Below are 14,983 nucleotides of genomic sequence, written 5' to 3'. Positions count from 1 at the left end.
GAAGTCAATTTTTGATTTAATTTCACAGTGATTAACAGAGTTGCAGCTTGTCATTACCATGTAATCTGAGCAATTTAAACGATTAATATGTAATTATATTTTAGTAATTGATGCAAAAGATTCTCCTTAATCCACAAGTGTGATTTCTGTGCCTACAAGTTGCTGTATATCCTGTAGTTTCAATTTAGACTCATAACAAGCTTGTGGAAAAGTCAGTGACAGAGCGACAGAGCAGATATTTTGACTTGTCTTAGCAGCAAAAGCCTGGATGATGGCTTTTCTCTACATACTCTTGTTGTGTTGGCAATTCAGTATGTGCCATGAGAAAAGTATATTGCTGTGGCTCCACTGTACCAGTGTCAGTAATACGTACGTAAACAGCAAGTGACATTATATAGATTGTTCTAAAATGACCCATAAAAACTGTTTCTAATCCGCCACTTCTATGTTTAAGGTTAGGTTAAGTTTAGACAACTATAGCCACTTGGTTAAAGTTGTTCTAATCCAGTGCCTGAAATGGGCCAGTAGTCACCAGTACTGAGTATGGGCACTTCTAAATGTTGTCCACATAAGTACTCTTACTTCTAATTGTTGTTGTTGTTGTTGTAACCAAGAAATTATATGTAAAATCCGACATTTAGCACCCTCATATAGCCCAAATCGAATGATCCTTTGTTTCATAACGGCATTTTCAGACACTGCGACAATTGTGAACTGTGAGATTGGCAGTCAAATCAGGGTCCTTAGATCGAAATTGTCGAAAGTTCTGTTTGGGGTCCCACTTCTTATGTTATGATAATAATAATAAAATGAAAGGAGTTGCTCATAGTGACAAACTCACAGAGATTTACAATCAGACTGTGCAGTTCCTTTTAGCTGTATGGAGCGTTTTAGCCTCTTTTAGCTCATGTTTTTGGTTTTTTGGCTAGTGATTTTAGCTTCACTCTGATCAGTGTAGTTTCCAGGAACAGTTTGCTAACACATTAGCCATATCCATTTTTTTTTTTTAAATAATAATATGTCAATGTTTACTCCAAATGGCCAAAATATCAGGTTTAGCGATAGGGGAAGATCGCCATCATTGTTAAAGGAAACTACTGTTGGCGGTTGGGACACAGACTAATGTGAATGGGCGTATGCTTTGTGCTCCCCTCATCGCCATTGCTTCTTGCTGCACTATAAGAATGTTACTATTGAGCGTAGACATACAGGTGGGTCAATGTGTTTAAACAAACGACACAACGCTGTCATTTTCCTAGGGAGGACAGCCTCCTACAAATCTCTGCAAACAACTGTTGCAGTAATACGTGACAGTCAAATGGATTGTAAAAAGATTGTTGTATTTAATAAAAGGGCCATAAATGGTCCTGCATGCGCCATTACCCTATCAGCCTTTGATGAAGTGGAGCACAGATCAAACAGGTCTAACATATTTATAGATCTCTCCTCATCTCGTTGGCCTTGGTGGGTAACGTGGAGAGTCTGTGGCTCAAATTAATGTTAGACAGGAAGCATGGATGTTATGTTGTGTGACTTCGTCATTGCTGTATATTAAGAGCCCCGACACATGTTGGGGTACAGAATGAAGTATGATAGGGATGGATCACTGTGTTTCCTCGTGGCGTCAGCGATGGCTTCCGTCAAGCCCCATCGGGCCGGCTGTCACTTCAACACAGGCCTCAGATCAGTTTAAAGGTTATTCAGCTGACACATATCCGCCAAGTGCAGAGGTGCATCCTAACGGCTGTACAGCAAATCGACCGGCTGAAAGAGAGCGAGTCGCCACGCCTGGTGGAGATGCCAATTTAATACGCCGGACTGCGCCCAGCCACAGGATGACAGATTAAGAGCTATCTGCCATGCACCGTGGCTTCAGGATGCTCCTCCTCCAGCTGGAGGTGGGGCATGGATCCTCATGGGGCAGACCTCTCCGCTTGCTGAAGCTGTAAACGGAACAGCGTTTAACTTTTTAAGGATGGATATGAATTGTCCATCAGTGAGAAATTAGACCTCTCTTGGCAGGGATGTGCACTGGCAAGATAAGATAATTTCATGGCAGGGTAAAGTGCTAAGCTTCTACATGTTTCTAGAAAGCTCAGCCATTGCACAGGGCACCAATATAATCCCTGGCATGTCCCTTTAAGTGTGTCCGTGCTGAGAATCTGTGTTTTGCTGTCTCTCTGGTAATCAGCTTCCTACCTGTGGTGGGTAGAGGTGAATGAATCTGCTACAGCAGGTGTCTGGGTACAATGTGCGCAGCCACAATGAGATTTCAGGGCCCCAAACCACTGACTCGCCCACAATTTGCAGCGTCGAAATCCCATTGACTCACTTCATCCAGGGTTGGTGCTGGTGCACTGGCTTTCCGCTTTTATGGTGTGGCGTCGTCAAATCCCTGACACACCGCCGGGATTCATCTCCATTCGGAAGCCTCAGCAAACTCTGGACGGACACAGGGATCAGGCCAGGGGAGGAAGAGAGGGAGTGGAGGGAAGTGAAGAGAAAGTGCTACTCTGAGATTTCTGCATCTGTAGCCTCCAAGCTGCTGAGGTAGTCAGTCAATCAGCCATTTAGAAATAACTATATTTACTTAATTCCTCTTAAAAAGCCAGCACAGGCATGCGTCAGATAGCCTCTTTATTTATTTTTACAAGAAATGATGAAAAGCAAAATGAGTGAAAAATTGCAGTTTGTTTCATGCTCTTGTTTTTGTGGTTGAAAAAAAAAAGATAGCGTCAGTTTTTCTCATTCATCCAAAGGCTAGTCAGTAGGCACTGGCGCAAAGAAACACATATTAATCTGAAGTCCAGACTTCCTTTTGCTTAAAAAGATTGATAACTGAGAATCTGGTTGTAGGTCTAGCAGAGTGGAGAATTATTTGTCAGGGAGGCAGTAGGCTTAGAATAAAATCCCATCCATCTTGACGAGTGCGGAAAAACAAACGAAGTCTGGTTAAGCAAACCCATTAGAAAGCGCCGTGTTTGTCTGCTTCAGAAAAGCAGCAAGATGTGCAACGCTTGTGCAAGAGCTTACACAGGATTAAAGTGTTTACCAAAACATCAAGGTCCTCTGCACTGACTTTAATGGAGACCCTTTACTGCAGCGGTTCCCTTCCCATCCAAGTGTTTTGTTGATAGAGCACAAAGCTAACAGATGCTGAGTGAAAGGACGCAAACAAGGCCAAGACAGCAAGGGCAGACTTGGATAAATAAAGCCTCGGATGAAATCACTTACTCTGGGCTGGTATTGTTTATTTAACAAGTCGAGGAGTTAGTGGAATAATATCACAGCTATGCAACGTGAGCAGTCGCTGTTAGCTGAGACACACTACAGTCAAACAGTAGAAAGCTACGTTATACTAGGTCAGACATTAGCGCATGGAACAACAAGCAGGAAATTCACATTTTAGATGTCGGTTTACTAGTTTATGATAAGGATCTCCATTAGCTGATGCCTAGACGACCAGCTTGTCTTCCTGAGGTCCAAAACAACATTAAATTAGACCATTTTAAAACGCTTTATAACACATACAGGAAAAGAAAAGAAACATAACCAACTCTCACAAGTATAAAACAAAATAACAAGGAAACAACCTAAAAAACCCAAGAGAAAAAGAAAAATGAAAAAGACAAACTAAATGACACATTATATCAACAACACGACACGTGGGTTTAGAGTTAACATCTAGCTAGGTCACACAGACAAAGCAGGAAAATTAAAATTCATTAGAATAAAAGAAAATAAGGTATAAAACCTCAAGATAAACATTTAAGGGATGTTGAGATTTAGGTATCTTTAAAACTTCCCTGTCCTTTTGATAAAACGTATATTACTTGGGCGATTACTCTAAGAAAAAATAGCTCTGTATATGTATATTTTTTCAGGTCATTGGATTTGTGTTGATAATACAGTCAGTACAGTGTGACAGATGCCGTATTTCTTCAATAATACTTAACTCAAAGTTTTGCGCAATAAATTAGGTTTCTGAAACAAAAACCTGATACCTGAAGACACGTGCCTCTCCCGTCTCCTTCAAGTCACCAGAGGCCCAAAAAAAGCCGCCACCCTGTGCCCTCTTGTGGAACTCCTTCCCAACACAGTGTTTATCTGTCAAACGAAGGCTGTTGGTTATGCACATAACGCAAAGCACCTAAACATTAAACAAAAACAAAAAAGTAGCTCATTAATTATCTACTCTACTTCCCCTCTTGATTAATTAGCGAATGCGCTGGGCCTAATTGCCACATAATGTTGGTTATATATCACCCATGGTGCACCTGCTTCCTCTGTTAACTGCTGATGAATGAAATATCCCACAGCCCTTGGTGGCAGTGACGTTTTTACTGACCTCTGACCCCCCTTTTCTTAAGCCCCTCCCCCTACCAGTCCCATGGCTTGCTGTATTGTTATTGTATATTACTCTCCCTAAATGCAACTTACTTAAGCATGCATTAACCCAACTTCTTATAGTGGAACTAAAATCCAAAATAAAACCATGTCTGATTGACCTCTCTTTCTCTGACGTACATCCAGATTGCACGCCCTGTCCTGTGTTTTAAAATACTAACAAGAGAAATGTATTAGTAACTAATAATAAAGTCTTTATTATTAGTTATGCGAAGGTGGTGACACTTTGCCTATAAACTGTCCCCTTCCTCTTTGTCTGCCTCAGTGTGTGCTTTCTGGTTGTTCATCTTTGATAGTGTGAAAATTTTAATGCCTTTCTTTCTTGCTTGCTAATTTGTTTTGTCTTTTTGTACATATATGTTAAAACACATATATGTGTATCTATGTTTCTTTTCTGAAAATGTTCAAATTTTAACTATCTGATAATTTGCTAAGAATCACTATTATTGACAATGTTTTGATGATTTCTTCCCTAATTAGAATGAAACTTCCTCTTTTCTCTATGACCTGATTACTATTCCTTAAACAACAGGAGTTTTTTCATTTTTTTTATTTTTCAAAGATTGGGTATCAAAAATCAAAACCACGCAGCTGGATTGGGATTTCAAAATTCATGTCCTCCATAGAGAAAAAAGAGAAGACACCTCCAAAGTCGACCCTCACCACTATCTGTGAAAAGTGTTCCAAACTGTTTCTATGCTGATCTCTAATATTTTCCTGTTAGCTGATAGCTATCTCTGATTGAAATTTGGATCTAATCAATGAATGAGTCGATTAATTTTGTGCATGGCAAAGAAGTTGCAGCTTAGGGTTTGTAAAACTGTCAGTGTTGAGAGTGCTGTTCTCTTTTGTAGATGGGCATGTATATGCTCATTGTTTGTATATCCCCATCCCTTCCTTACAGCCAAAAGCTCTAATGCCGCCCGACCGCTTCGTGCCGCCTTTACATGGACATGGCAACTGATGTACACGTTCACCCCCATCTATGTCATTTCCTTCCTAGTATGTTCATAGGTCCCACCCCCGTCTCACACTCCCTCCTCCCAAACCCTTTACGTAGAGATTCTAAGATATGTACAGTCATCCATTTGTTCATTAATGAAGTTAAAGTCGAGCAAAAAAGAAAAAGAGTCTAATCAGGCTGTAGATATTTACGGAGAGACTTATCTATCGAAGCAAGAATTATAGATATACAGTTTTCTTTTTATACAAAAATTAAATGACTATCTAAAGAACAAAAAAAAAAACTAAAGATATCCTGAACAGAATGGTGAAGATTATTTTTCATGTCATGATGTGTGGATGTATGTGTTGTTGCCTCCCTGTGCCATCCTGTCTAAAAAGAGAAATATATACTAATTAATCAGAAACTGCTAAAAAAAAAAAAAAAACTAACCTAACTTGTCCAAAGGCATTCTTACACAACTTTCTTTTGTAAATTTTTTTTTCTTCCTGCCAAAATCATGCGGGCAATTTGTTGACGTAAGTTGACAAAACTGATGGTATGCTTTCTTCCTTTTGAAAACTGTTTTTTTTTTTTTTTTTTTTTTTTTTTTTGTAGGCTTTTATGATTTTCCGAGCTTTGTTTTTCCTACTTACTTACTACTAATCCCTTTCTGGATAGCTCTTTCTGTGGCTTTACTTTGTGAATGTTTTTTTTCCAATGTTTGCTCTAACTCTGAACTCTTTTTGTAATGCCTTAATTATTATTACTATTATTATTATTATTATTATTATTATTTCGGTTTCCTTCATTTCTGTTGTGTTCTTTTCTTTCTTGTTCCAAAAGGTTTGCATCTCTTTATAGTGCCCTGTTTGTGAGACTTTGCAATGTACAAACAAGCCGCTTTGGCAAGAGGATAAGCAGCTTCAATAGACATCTGAATGTTTCAAATTTTTTGTAGTCGTCCAACAACAGGTTTAACCAATAAAGCATGTGGTATCGAGCGTTCCCAAATGGATTTATTAGAAGGGAGTAGATGTGGCAAATGTTTTTGAAGCACCTAGGTTCGTAAGTATTGTGAATGATAATAGTAACACCGCGCTAAAATGGAGAACACAAGCTGTAACAATCGAGTTTCTCCCACCCGAAAAGTACAAATCAGGAAACATTCAGGTGTGATTGAACTGCCTGGTAACTTTGTGCCATCGTGGTAACTGTAGGGGTCAAAAGGCAAGAGGCTAGGGCAAAGAGGGGAGCCCACTTATGCTGTTCCCTCTATTCTTTATCACTTGTAAGTGGTGGCTTTTGCAGGGACAGTTTCTTAATACGTCTTCACCCGTGTAGGCCAACGGGATTAAAAAGCGCATCTCTCAGCAGCAATACCAAACACCTTACAAAGTTTCTCATTTCAGACTTAGTTAACTTGCTTTCAGGCCCACTGGCTTGCACTTCGAATTGCAAGCAAATGCTAATACCCTCTGCTTCTTTTTATCCACAGAGCGCATCTTCTTGCTGCTCAGTTTTTGAACGGACTAAAAAGGATTTACACTCAAAAGATAAATTAATCAAGCCTCTTAAAAGCCTGAAGTTGTCTTTCATGTGGAGAAATGTGCAGCGTTATCTCAGAGAACTAAATATAGGGCCACAATTTGTGTGGCATCCCACATAATTCACACTTGTATTATACAGGAAGTAATGAATATACATGCATATAGAACATATGGTAACCGTGACTAGTTTATAGCACAGTATAATATAGTCCTCATAGACCATACTGCTCTCTGAGAATACGCAGGATATGTAGGAGGTAGTATGTGCGGTCAGTTTAATGTGGCTCACCCTTGTGCATCCCTCAAAGCCTTTTGATGCAACGTACACTTTATTTATGGCTGTTGTTTTCTTTCAGTTTGGGTCTTGTTTGGTTCTGAGTTTCATTGTTTTTGCACTGGTACCGTATTTTCCGTTCCTTCTTTCTTTGTTTATCCTGAGTTGATTTTCTCCCTATGTTGAGCTTTGCTTTATACGTTCTTTGGTTACCGTTTCTTTTGGTGTTTGGCTGTTTCTTGCTTCGCTGATGGAAGACTTTCTGCCCTCTGACTGCCGTTTTGTGTTTCTCTCTTTCCAGGAGGGGAGCTAGTCATCCCCGTGCTAGTCGAGGACCCCATAGACATCCCTTCTGTATCCACCCGTTCTCCCTTCATCCCCCTCCCCCCAACCCTCCACCCCGTCCTCACCATTATTGAGACCACCAAAGAATCCTTGGCCATGGCCACTGAGGCGGGGGTACCTTGCTTGTCGGACCGAGGCAGCGATGATTGTGATGATGGTGATGGTGGTGATGATGATGATGATGATGGCATGGTGATTTCGGGGTTTGGCTCTGGCGAAGCTTTCGACTCTAGCCTGCCCCCTACTGACGATGAAGATTTTTACACCACCTTCTCCCTGGTAACAGATAAGATCTTGACCACATCGGCTTATGAAGGCGGCTACAAAGCCCTCGCGCCCAAGTGGGAGGCCAAGGACTTGAGGCCTAGCAAAGCCTCTGAGGCAGGTAGGACTACACCCACCTCGCCTCTGCCCGACCCCCGGGGCACGCCGGCGGCGGCGGTCCCCTCGGACACGCCACCCAAGCTGCCCGCCGGGAAAATGAACAACCGCGAGGTAAAACCCCCGCAGCCGGACATAGTCCTGCTGCCCCTGCCCACGTCCATTGATCTGGACGGCACCAAGCCACGGGGCCCCTTCATCACCTCGCCCATGCTGCGCACGGTGCCCGCCGCCTTGCCCACCGTGCCCGGCGTGGTGCGCCGCGTGCCCCCGGGGGCCTCAGAGGTGATCCGGGAATCCAGCAGTACCACGGGCATGGTGGTGGGCATTGTCTCAGCCGCCGCCCTGTGCATCCTCATCCTCCTCTACGCCATGTACAAGTACAGGAACAGGGACGAGGGTTCCTACCAGGTGGACGAGACGCGCAACTACATCAGCAACTCGGCGCAAACTAATGGCGCTGTGGTGAAGGATAAAGCACCCAGCGGCAGCGCCAAAGGCAGCGCAGGTAGCAAGAGACCGAAAGACAAGGACAAGGAGTATTATGTATAGAAATCAGAAGTCATTTCCCAACACATAGAAAAATAAACTGTATGGAGCACAGTTATAAACATTTTGACAGTACCATATTGGCAACTGTGATTTAAAAAGAAAAAAAAAAAAAAAAGGATAAAATCTCTTGAGAACTCAAGACTTAGTGAGTCACTGAAAACATTTACAAAAGAACTTTGGCTTATGGAAGCACACTTACTATTGTAAGCATTATAGAGAGACAATGCAGTACAACTTCACTGGGACTCGGCGTGGATCTTTTGAAGGAGTCCCTGCTGGAGACATTTGGCAGTGTGAATAACATCACTCTTAAAATCCACGCGCCCCTAAGTGACTGTCAAGAGGTGTGTGATCCTGGGCGTTTTAACAACCTTGTCCATTGTAACCCTGTAAAATACGATCACTGTCATTTCGGCCATTCTGAGCATGCATGTGAGGTGTATGTGACGTGGTGCTGGCATCTGTGTAAGTGAGGGACCTCAAGAAACTATGATTGTCGGGAAAGTTGGAAGTCAAAACCAGATTTCACATTACAAACGGTTTCATTAAATGTAGCTTTCATCGATGCGATATGAGCTAAAGTATATGTGTACTTAAAGCTGTCTTTTTATTTTAAATTTTTGTATTTATTCATTGATTAAGTAATGTATTTATTTATTTATTTATGTATTGAATTTAGGTCCTTATTTTTTATTTTGAAGGATGATGTCCAGTCAGGGTTGACTAGCCAGTGCTCAGTGACTGCTCAGCAGGATGTGATACAGTAATGTATCTCAATATTTCTCTCTCCGTCCCTTACGTCTCAGCTAAGGATTGGACTGCTATGCATGGCAACCAAATTCTAGATGGTGTTCAAGCGTGAAAGAGTGGATCCACCAGGCAAAATGCACATAACAATGTTACTTCTCTGAATTTTAAATCTCTTATAGCATTTGTCTTTTCTTTCATTTCATTTTCTTTTGTTGTCCAGTTTTCAAAACATTTCCTGAAACGATGTGACAAAATGCATTGTCATAATTGGAGTCCGGCGGAGATTTAATTTGTCACAATGTTACAAAAAAAAGAAAAGATGAAAAAAAATCCAGGCTTAAGACTCACTCCAGTGTGAACAAGTGTGATTCTATCTGTTTTCACAGACGACTGTGTCAAAAACAGCAAATATGTTTACATATTTTATTACATTATAGCCGTTGTGCTTTGCAGGTCAATATTGTACAGAAATTCAAGTTTCTGTTGATTTGTAAAAAAGAAAATCATTTTCTTGTATAGACAGACAATTTGATTTGATTTTACTGCTGTAGCAACATGATCATTTTTATTCCTTTGCCAGGAATGCCTGGAGATAAAAAAAAAAAAAACGATGTGCACAGAAACATTTGTTTTGGCTGAGAGCAAATATTGTTAGATTAGACGTCTAGTCTCTGGATGGTGTTTCTCTTCAGTCGCATGAATATTTGACCTTTGGAAGCTGTCAATCAAATAGAAAACATCTCCCTCAGAACTTGTATTAGGGACTCCTCCTTATTCTGAAATTACTTTTATCATGTTATTTATTTTTTTATTGGAAATTTAAAAAACAGAACAAGAGAATAAAGACAGATTATGATGGATTTGGAAATCTATTGCTAGCACCTTACTGACTTACAGGTGTTTTATTTTTGTTTCTTTTCTTCCTATTTCTTTTTTAAAACTCTGACGTCAATGTTCTCGTCTGCTCAACTCGTCTTCTTTTTGCTTTTTTTCTGTTTATTGTGTAGCCTAATTTCATGTCTCATTTTTTATGACGTTCTCTTCCAGCAATATGTTGTTTTTTATGTCATCATTTATTGCTGAAGTTATTTGTTCTCATTTCCATGCAAACTCGGTCGGTGTGTATGTTCACTTTGATTTTTTGTGTTGGTACTTGGCTTTTTCAACCAGTTAATTATTATTGTCTTATGCTCCTTTGACTCCAAACAATTCCCAGAAATAAAAAAAATGTTGTTCCCAAAGCTTTTTTGGATGTTAGGCTGTCAGTGGCTGTCACTCACTCACCCATGTTGTGGTGTAAAGGTAGGAGAAGACACAGCGAGGAGATGGAGATAGATGGCATCTACGCCGAAGACTATTCACCGAACCACAATTTCTCATCCACTTGCTATTGCTTCAGTGATTCCATTTTATACCAAAAAGTGGTATCATTTCCATTCAAATGAAGTCCGGAGCAGAGCAGCTCAACACTATCATTTACTTATAGATGATTATGCTAATTCATACACTGTTCATCGATGCAACAAGAGAAAAAAAGGACGGGTGGAGAAAACGGTTATTAGAGGGTCCAGGGTCTTCACAACATCAGAGGAATGGCTTTGGGTTTCTTTAGAGCCAGGCTTTTAAAGTGTGCACAGCCAAATGAGATTCTCTACAACCATATGGCTGGGTTATGAGCTACTCAACGGCAGCAGCACCTGCTTTCCCAGCTCGTTTTAACACTGTCCATATTTCGTGCAAATGGGCCTTCACAGAGCCGGTCATTAACTTGCAATAGCCCATTGATGTAGGATATCAGAGCGGCGTGTGTGAGTATATCCAGCTCTCACAATGACTACATATTAACTCATTCATCCCGCCACAGGCAACGGGAACACGAAGGCCAGCAGGGATTTGTTCCACTGAGGGACTATATTTTACGTTCTAAAAGCAGACCCACATTTCAAGAATCATTTTTTTTTCTTTGCCGAAAAATGTGTGGAAATTTGTTCTGTGTAAGTCAACACAATAAAAAGTTAATGTGTAAGGAAACATTTATTTTAGCAAGCAATGATATTTAATCCACACTTCATCCTACTGAGCCTACGAAGGCAGAGAGCTACAGGTTTAAGGCAGGTACAGTCAATATTTTTATATTAACACATTTAAACGTGATTACTGTGTGAAAGGGGCCGCTTGAAATGACGAATCTACAGAGAATTATCACACCCTGCAGTTCCTAAATAGCTCTACAGAGCATTTTAGCCTTTTGGTTCGTTTCAGCTGCAGCAGACAGGTATATAAAACTCTAAAACCAGTTGCAGCTTTAAACTTCCCAGGCTGGCTAACAGATAGAGAAGTTGTAATGACTATTTATACCTTTTTTAGGCAGATTATTATACCAAAAATTGTCAAAGAGACAGAGGGCAACACGTCATACTCTGAAAGCCATGCCACCACAGAGGAAAATAATCGGTGCCAACATGCAACCATGGGCTGAAAAGGCAAACAAAATGCTTGTAGCTAGCTAGTTAGCTGTTAGTAAGCTAATGTTAGCTAATGCTTTAGCTTAAAATATAGTTAGCCTAAAGCTGACATTTGGATATTTGACTTGGTGACAAAATGCTTGCTGCACACCTGACATGACGTAACGTTAGACATACTGGCCCTCATTTATGAAACGTGCGTACGACCAAAAACAGGCGTACGACGGGCGTAAGCCGATTCCTACGCAAAGCTCGGCATTTATCAATTTGGACGTGAGCGCAGGCTGCGATCAAATCTCACACGTCTGGTCTGAACTCGTGTATGCAAGTTTTCGAGTCAGTGTGGCCTTGCGGTGCAGCCTGGCGCGGATTAATGGACAGGCGTTTTTCAGGCTGCAGCCTAGGGGCCCCACGTGTGCAGGGGCCCCGGATTAGCCAGACAATTAATTATTATTTTGAATTTACTTCAGCGCAAAAAAAAAAGACCCTAATTGGCCCATAAGAAACATTTATTTTTTAATTGGCCCATTGTTTTTTCAATTAACTCTGGGCTGGCCAAAAAACACTTTAGTCAAAAATATCACATAGACTATTTTTTTCCATATACCCCCTACTTTCAAATTGAAATGGACTAGTCCGTAACGGTGCGCGGCGCGAAAGATAAACACAGTGACAGGAGAGCTGGGAAGTACACAAACAGAGACGAAGCAAGATGAGTCTAAAAAAAGAAAAAAAGACGCCGATAAGTATTTGGCAACGCTGCCAAAGATGACAAACTTTTTTTACGACTACTGTTGGGGATACAGACATGAGGAACAACAGTCCAAAGCGATGAATATGCCGCTACAGCAGCAGCTAGCGTTGAAGTGGCGCTAGGTGAGGATAACGTTAACCAAGACAATGAAGAGGACAGCATATCTTTAAACAGCACCCTCTTTGGGATTTCTGCCTGCATGCAGTTTCGGGTGTGCGTCTGCCAGTCTAGAACAGTGATAGAGATCATGGAGAAGAAACGCAAAGGAGGTGCTGAGAAGCTGCGTGGGAAAAAAAACGCTGTCAAATGTGTCAAATGGACAGACATGTTTTGGCCAGTAGCAGGACCTTCATCAGCTCCCGTGGCCGATGATAGCGGTGCTGGTGTCGGCTACAGTGACATGCACAGTGAGGAGCAGACTCAGGAGGAGAGGGACAGAGATGAGGGAGTGAGCTACAACCTGCGGTAAACACAACTCCCCTTAAAACACTTTACCCCTTGATAAAACTGAGTGGTGGACAAACTGTTGATGATAACACTACAACAATAAAAGAAATAGGCATGCTATACTGTATCATTGCATTAGTTTGGCTACGTGCGCGAGTCTTGACTGATCATTTTCTCACCGTTTTATTATTAGGCTATATTAGACTGCCTTTCATTCAACAAAGTAGCCTACATCTTAATAATAAGCAAAACACCACCTTAAGGTTCATCAAACCTTAAGCTCGTGCTTGTGCATTTGTGTCCTTAAAGTAGCCTAGATAAACGTTGCACATCATGCAAGCTTTCTTAATGAGAATTGTAGCTTTTCTATCTGCATTGGCCGACAAAAACTCATGCTAGACCTCTTGAAATTAAAGCATAGGGCCTCTTCAGTCGTGAAATGATAATATATAGGCCTATATATATTGTTTTATGATTCATGAGGAGTATACAGTTTTATTATATTAATAAATGGCACTTTTTTGTATTTAATGTGTCAACTCTCAATGATTCTTGCTTACCCCTTACATGGCGTTAATAGTTTTAAGGAGTAGGCGTTGCTATACACATTCAGGGGAGAGCAAGGACGGGGGGTAAAATTCTAAAGGCGTGATGACTATTCAACAATATGTAGCCTACATGTTGTGCTGCTGTTTCATTATTGTTGTTAATAACAGTGTTATGTGCTGCTGCTGTTTTTATTATTTTTATTTTATTCACAGTTTAGTGTATTGCACAGTGGTTTGTGTCTCAGTAATGATCAGTGGTGGAATGTAACTAAGTACATGTACTCTAGTACTGTACTTGAGTCCAAATGTTGAGGTACTTGAGTCTTTTCTTTTCATGCCACTTTCTACTTCTACTCCGCTACATTTCAGAGAGAAATATTGTACTTTTTACTCCACTACATTGATCTGGTACAGCTTTAGTTACTAGTTACTTTAGTTACTCCGCTAGATTCATCTGTTCCAGCTTTAGTTACTAGTTACTTTAGTTACTCCACTACATTCATCAGTTACAGCTTTAGTTACTACTTACTTTAGTTACTCCACTACATTCATCTGTTACAGCTTTAGTTACTACTTACTTTAGTTACTCCACTACATTCATCTGTTACAGCTTTAGTTACTAGTTACTTTAGTTACTCCACTACATTCATCTGTTACAGCTTTAGTTACTAGTTACTTTACACATTAAGATTTCTGCACACAAAACACATGTAATTTATAAAATGTGATGTTTGATTCTAAACTAAACTAGCCAACAATATAATGGCCTACAAGTCAGCTGAGATGAATAGACCATTAAACACTAGTTGATTGACAGTACTGTTTGGTTTGTTTAAAAAATATGAGGATTTTTTGACATTCAGTACTTTCACTTTTAATATTTCAAGTACATTTTCCTGATGATACTTACATACTTTTACTTAAGTAACATTTTCAATGCAGGACAGTATGGTATTAGTACTTTTACTGAAGTAAAAGATCTGAATACTTCTTCCACCACTGGTAGTGATGTTGTGATTTTGCCTCAGTAAAACCAGGTGTTCTGCACTGCTGCAGATGCTGTAGCCTACAAAATTAACAAGGAGGCACCTTCACACAAAACAAAGTCAATGGAGAGCGATGAATTGTTTTCATCTTGCAGTCTCTCTATTGCCATGAAATCAACATACTATTACTCTGCCTTTGGATAATCTTCACAGAATGAATCACAAACTGTTTTTTCAGCAGTCTTGTCAACTTGTAAACTTTAATTATTATTTATATTGGAAATATACCATCCTTTAATTTACAATTTAATAAATGTAATATGTGGTTTAAAGGTAGCTTAACCACACATTAATCCCACTATGTCAAAAGTTGAAACGGCAGCTAACATTACTGAGATTTGCTTTGCTAATTACCATTAAGCTAGCAGGAATTTAGCTCTTTTGTCTTTCTCCATCGTTGGATTTAACTACTACCTCATTTTATATGTGAAATAACTAATTATCGAGATGTGAAGTTTGACAATATAGACATTTTTCATTTGGAGATAACAACTAGGAAAAAAACCGTAATCAAAAAGTTA

The 14,983-nt window shown here is 40.2% G+C and overlaps 1 protein-coding gene across 2 annotated transcripts in view; it reads left to right on the top strand.

Annotated features, from left to right (window-relative positions):
* Positions 1 to 9,810, top strand: part of nrxn3b (neurexin 3b) — a 340,029-nt gene extending 330,219 nt beyond the window's left edge. For both annotated transcript variants that reach the window (XM_028604831.1, XM_028604830.1), the window contains one exon: positions 7,476 to 9,810. In XM_028604831.1, coding sequence (XP_028460632.1) covers positions 7,476 to 8,452 — 977 coding nt within the window. In that variant the 3' untranslated portion in view covers positions 8,453 to 9,810. The remainder of the gene's footprint in view (positions 1 to 7,475) is intronic.
* The last annotated feature ends 5,173 nt before the right edge of the window (positions 9,811 to 14,983 follow it).

This window comes from Perca flavescens, chromosome 18 (genome assembly GCF_004354835.1).
Source record: "Perca flavescens isolate YP-PL-M2 chromosome 18, PFLA_1.0, whole genome shotgun sequence".
NCBI classification, from domain to species: domain Eukaryota; kingdom Metazoa; phylum Chordata; class Actinopteri; order Perciformes; family Percidae; genus Perca; species Perca flavescens.
The sequence above is the reverse complement of the archived record's forward strand: the minus strand, read 5'-3'. Positions and strand labels throughout refer to the sequence as shown.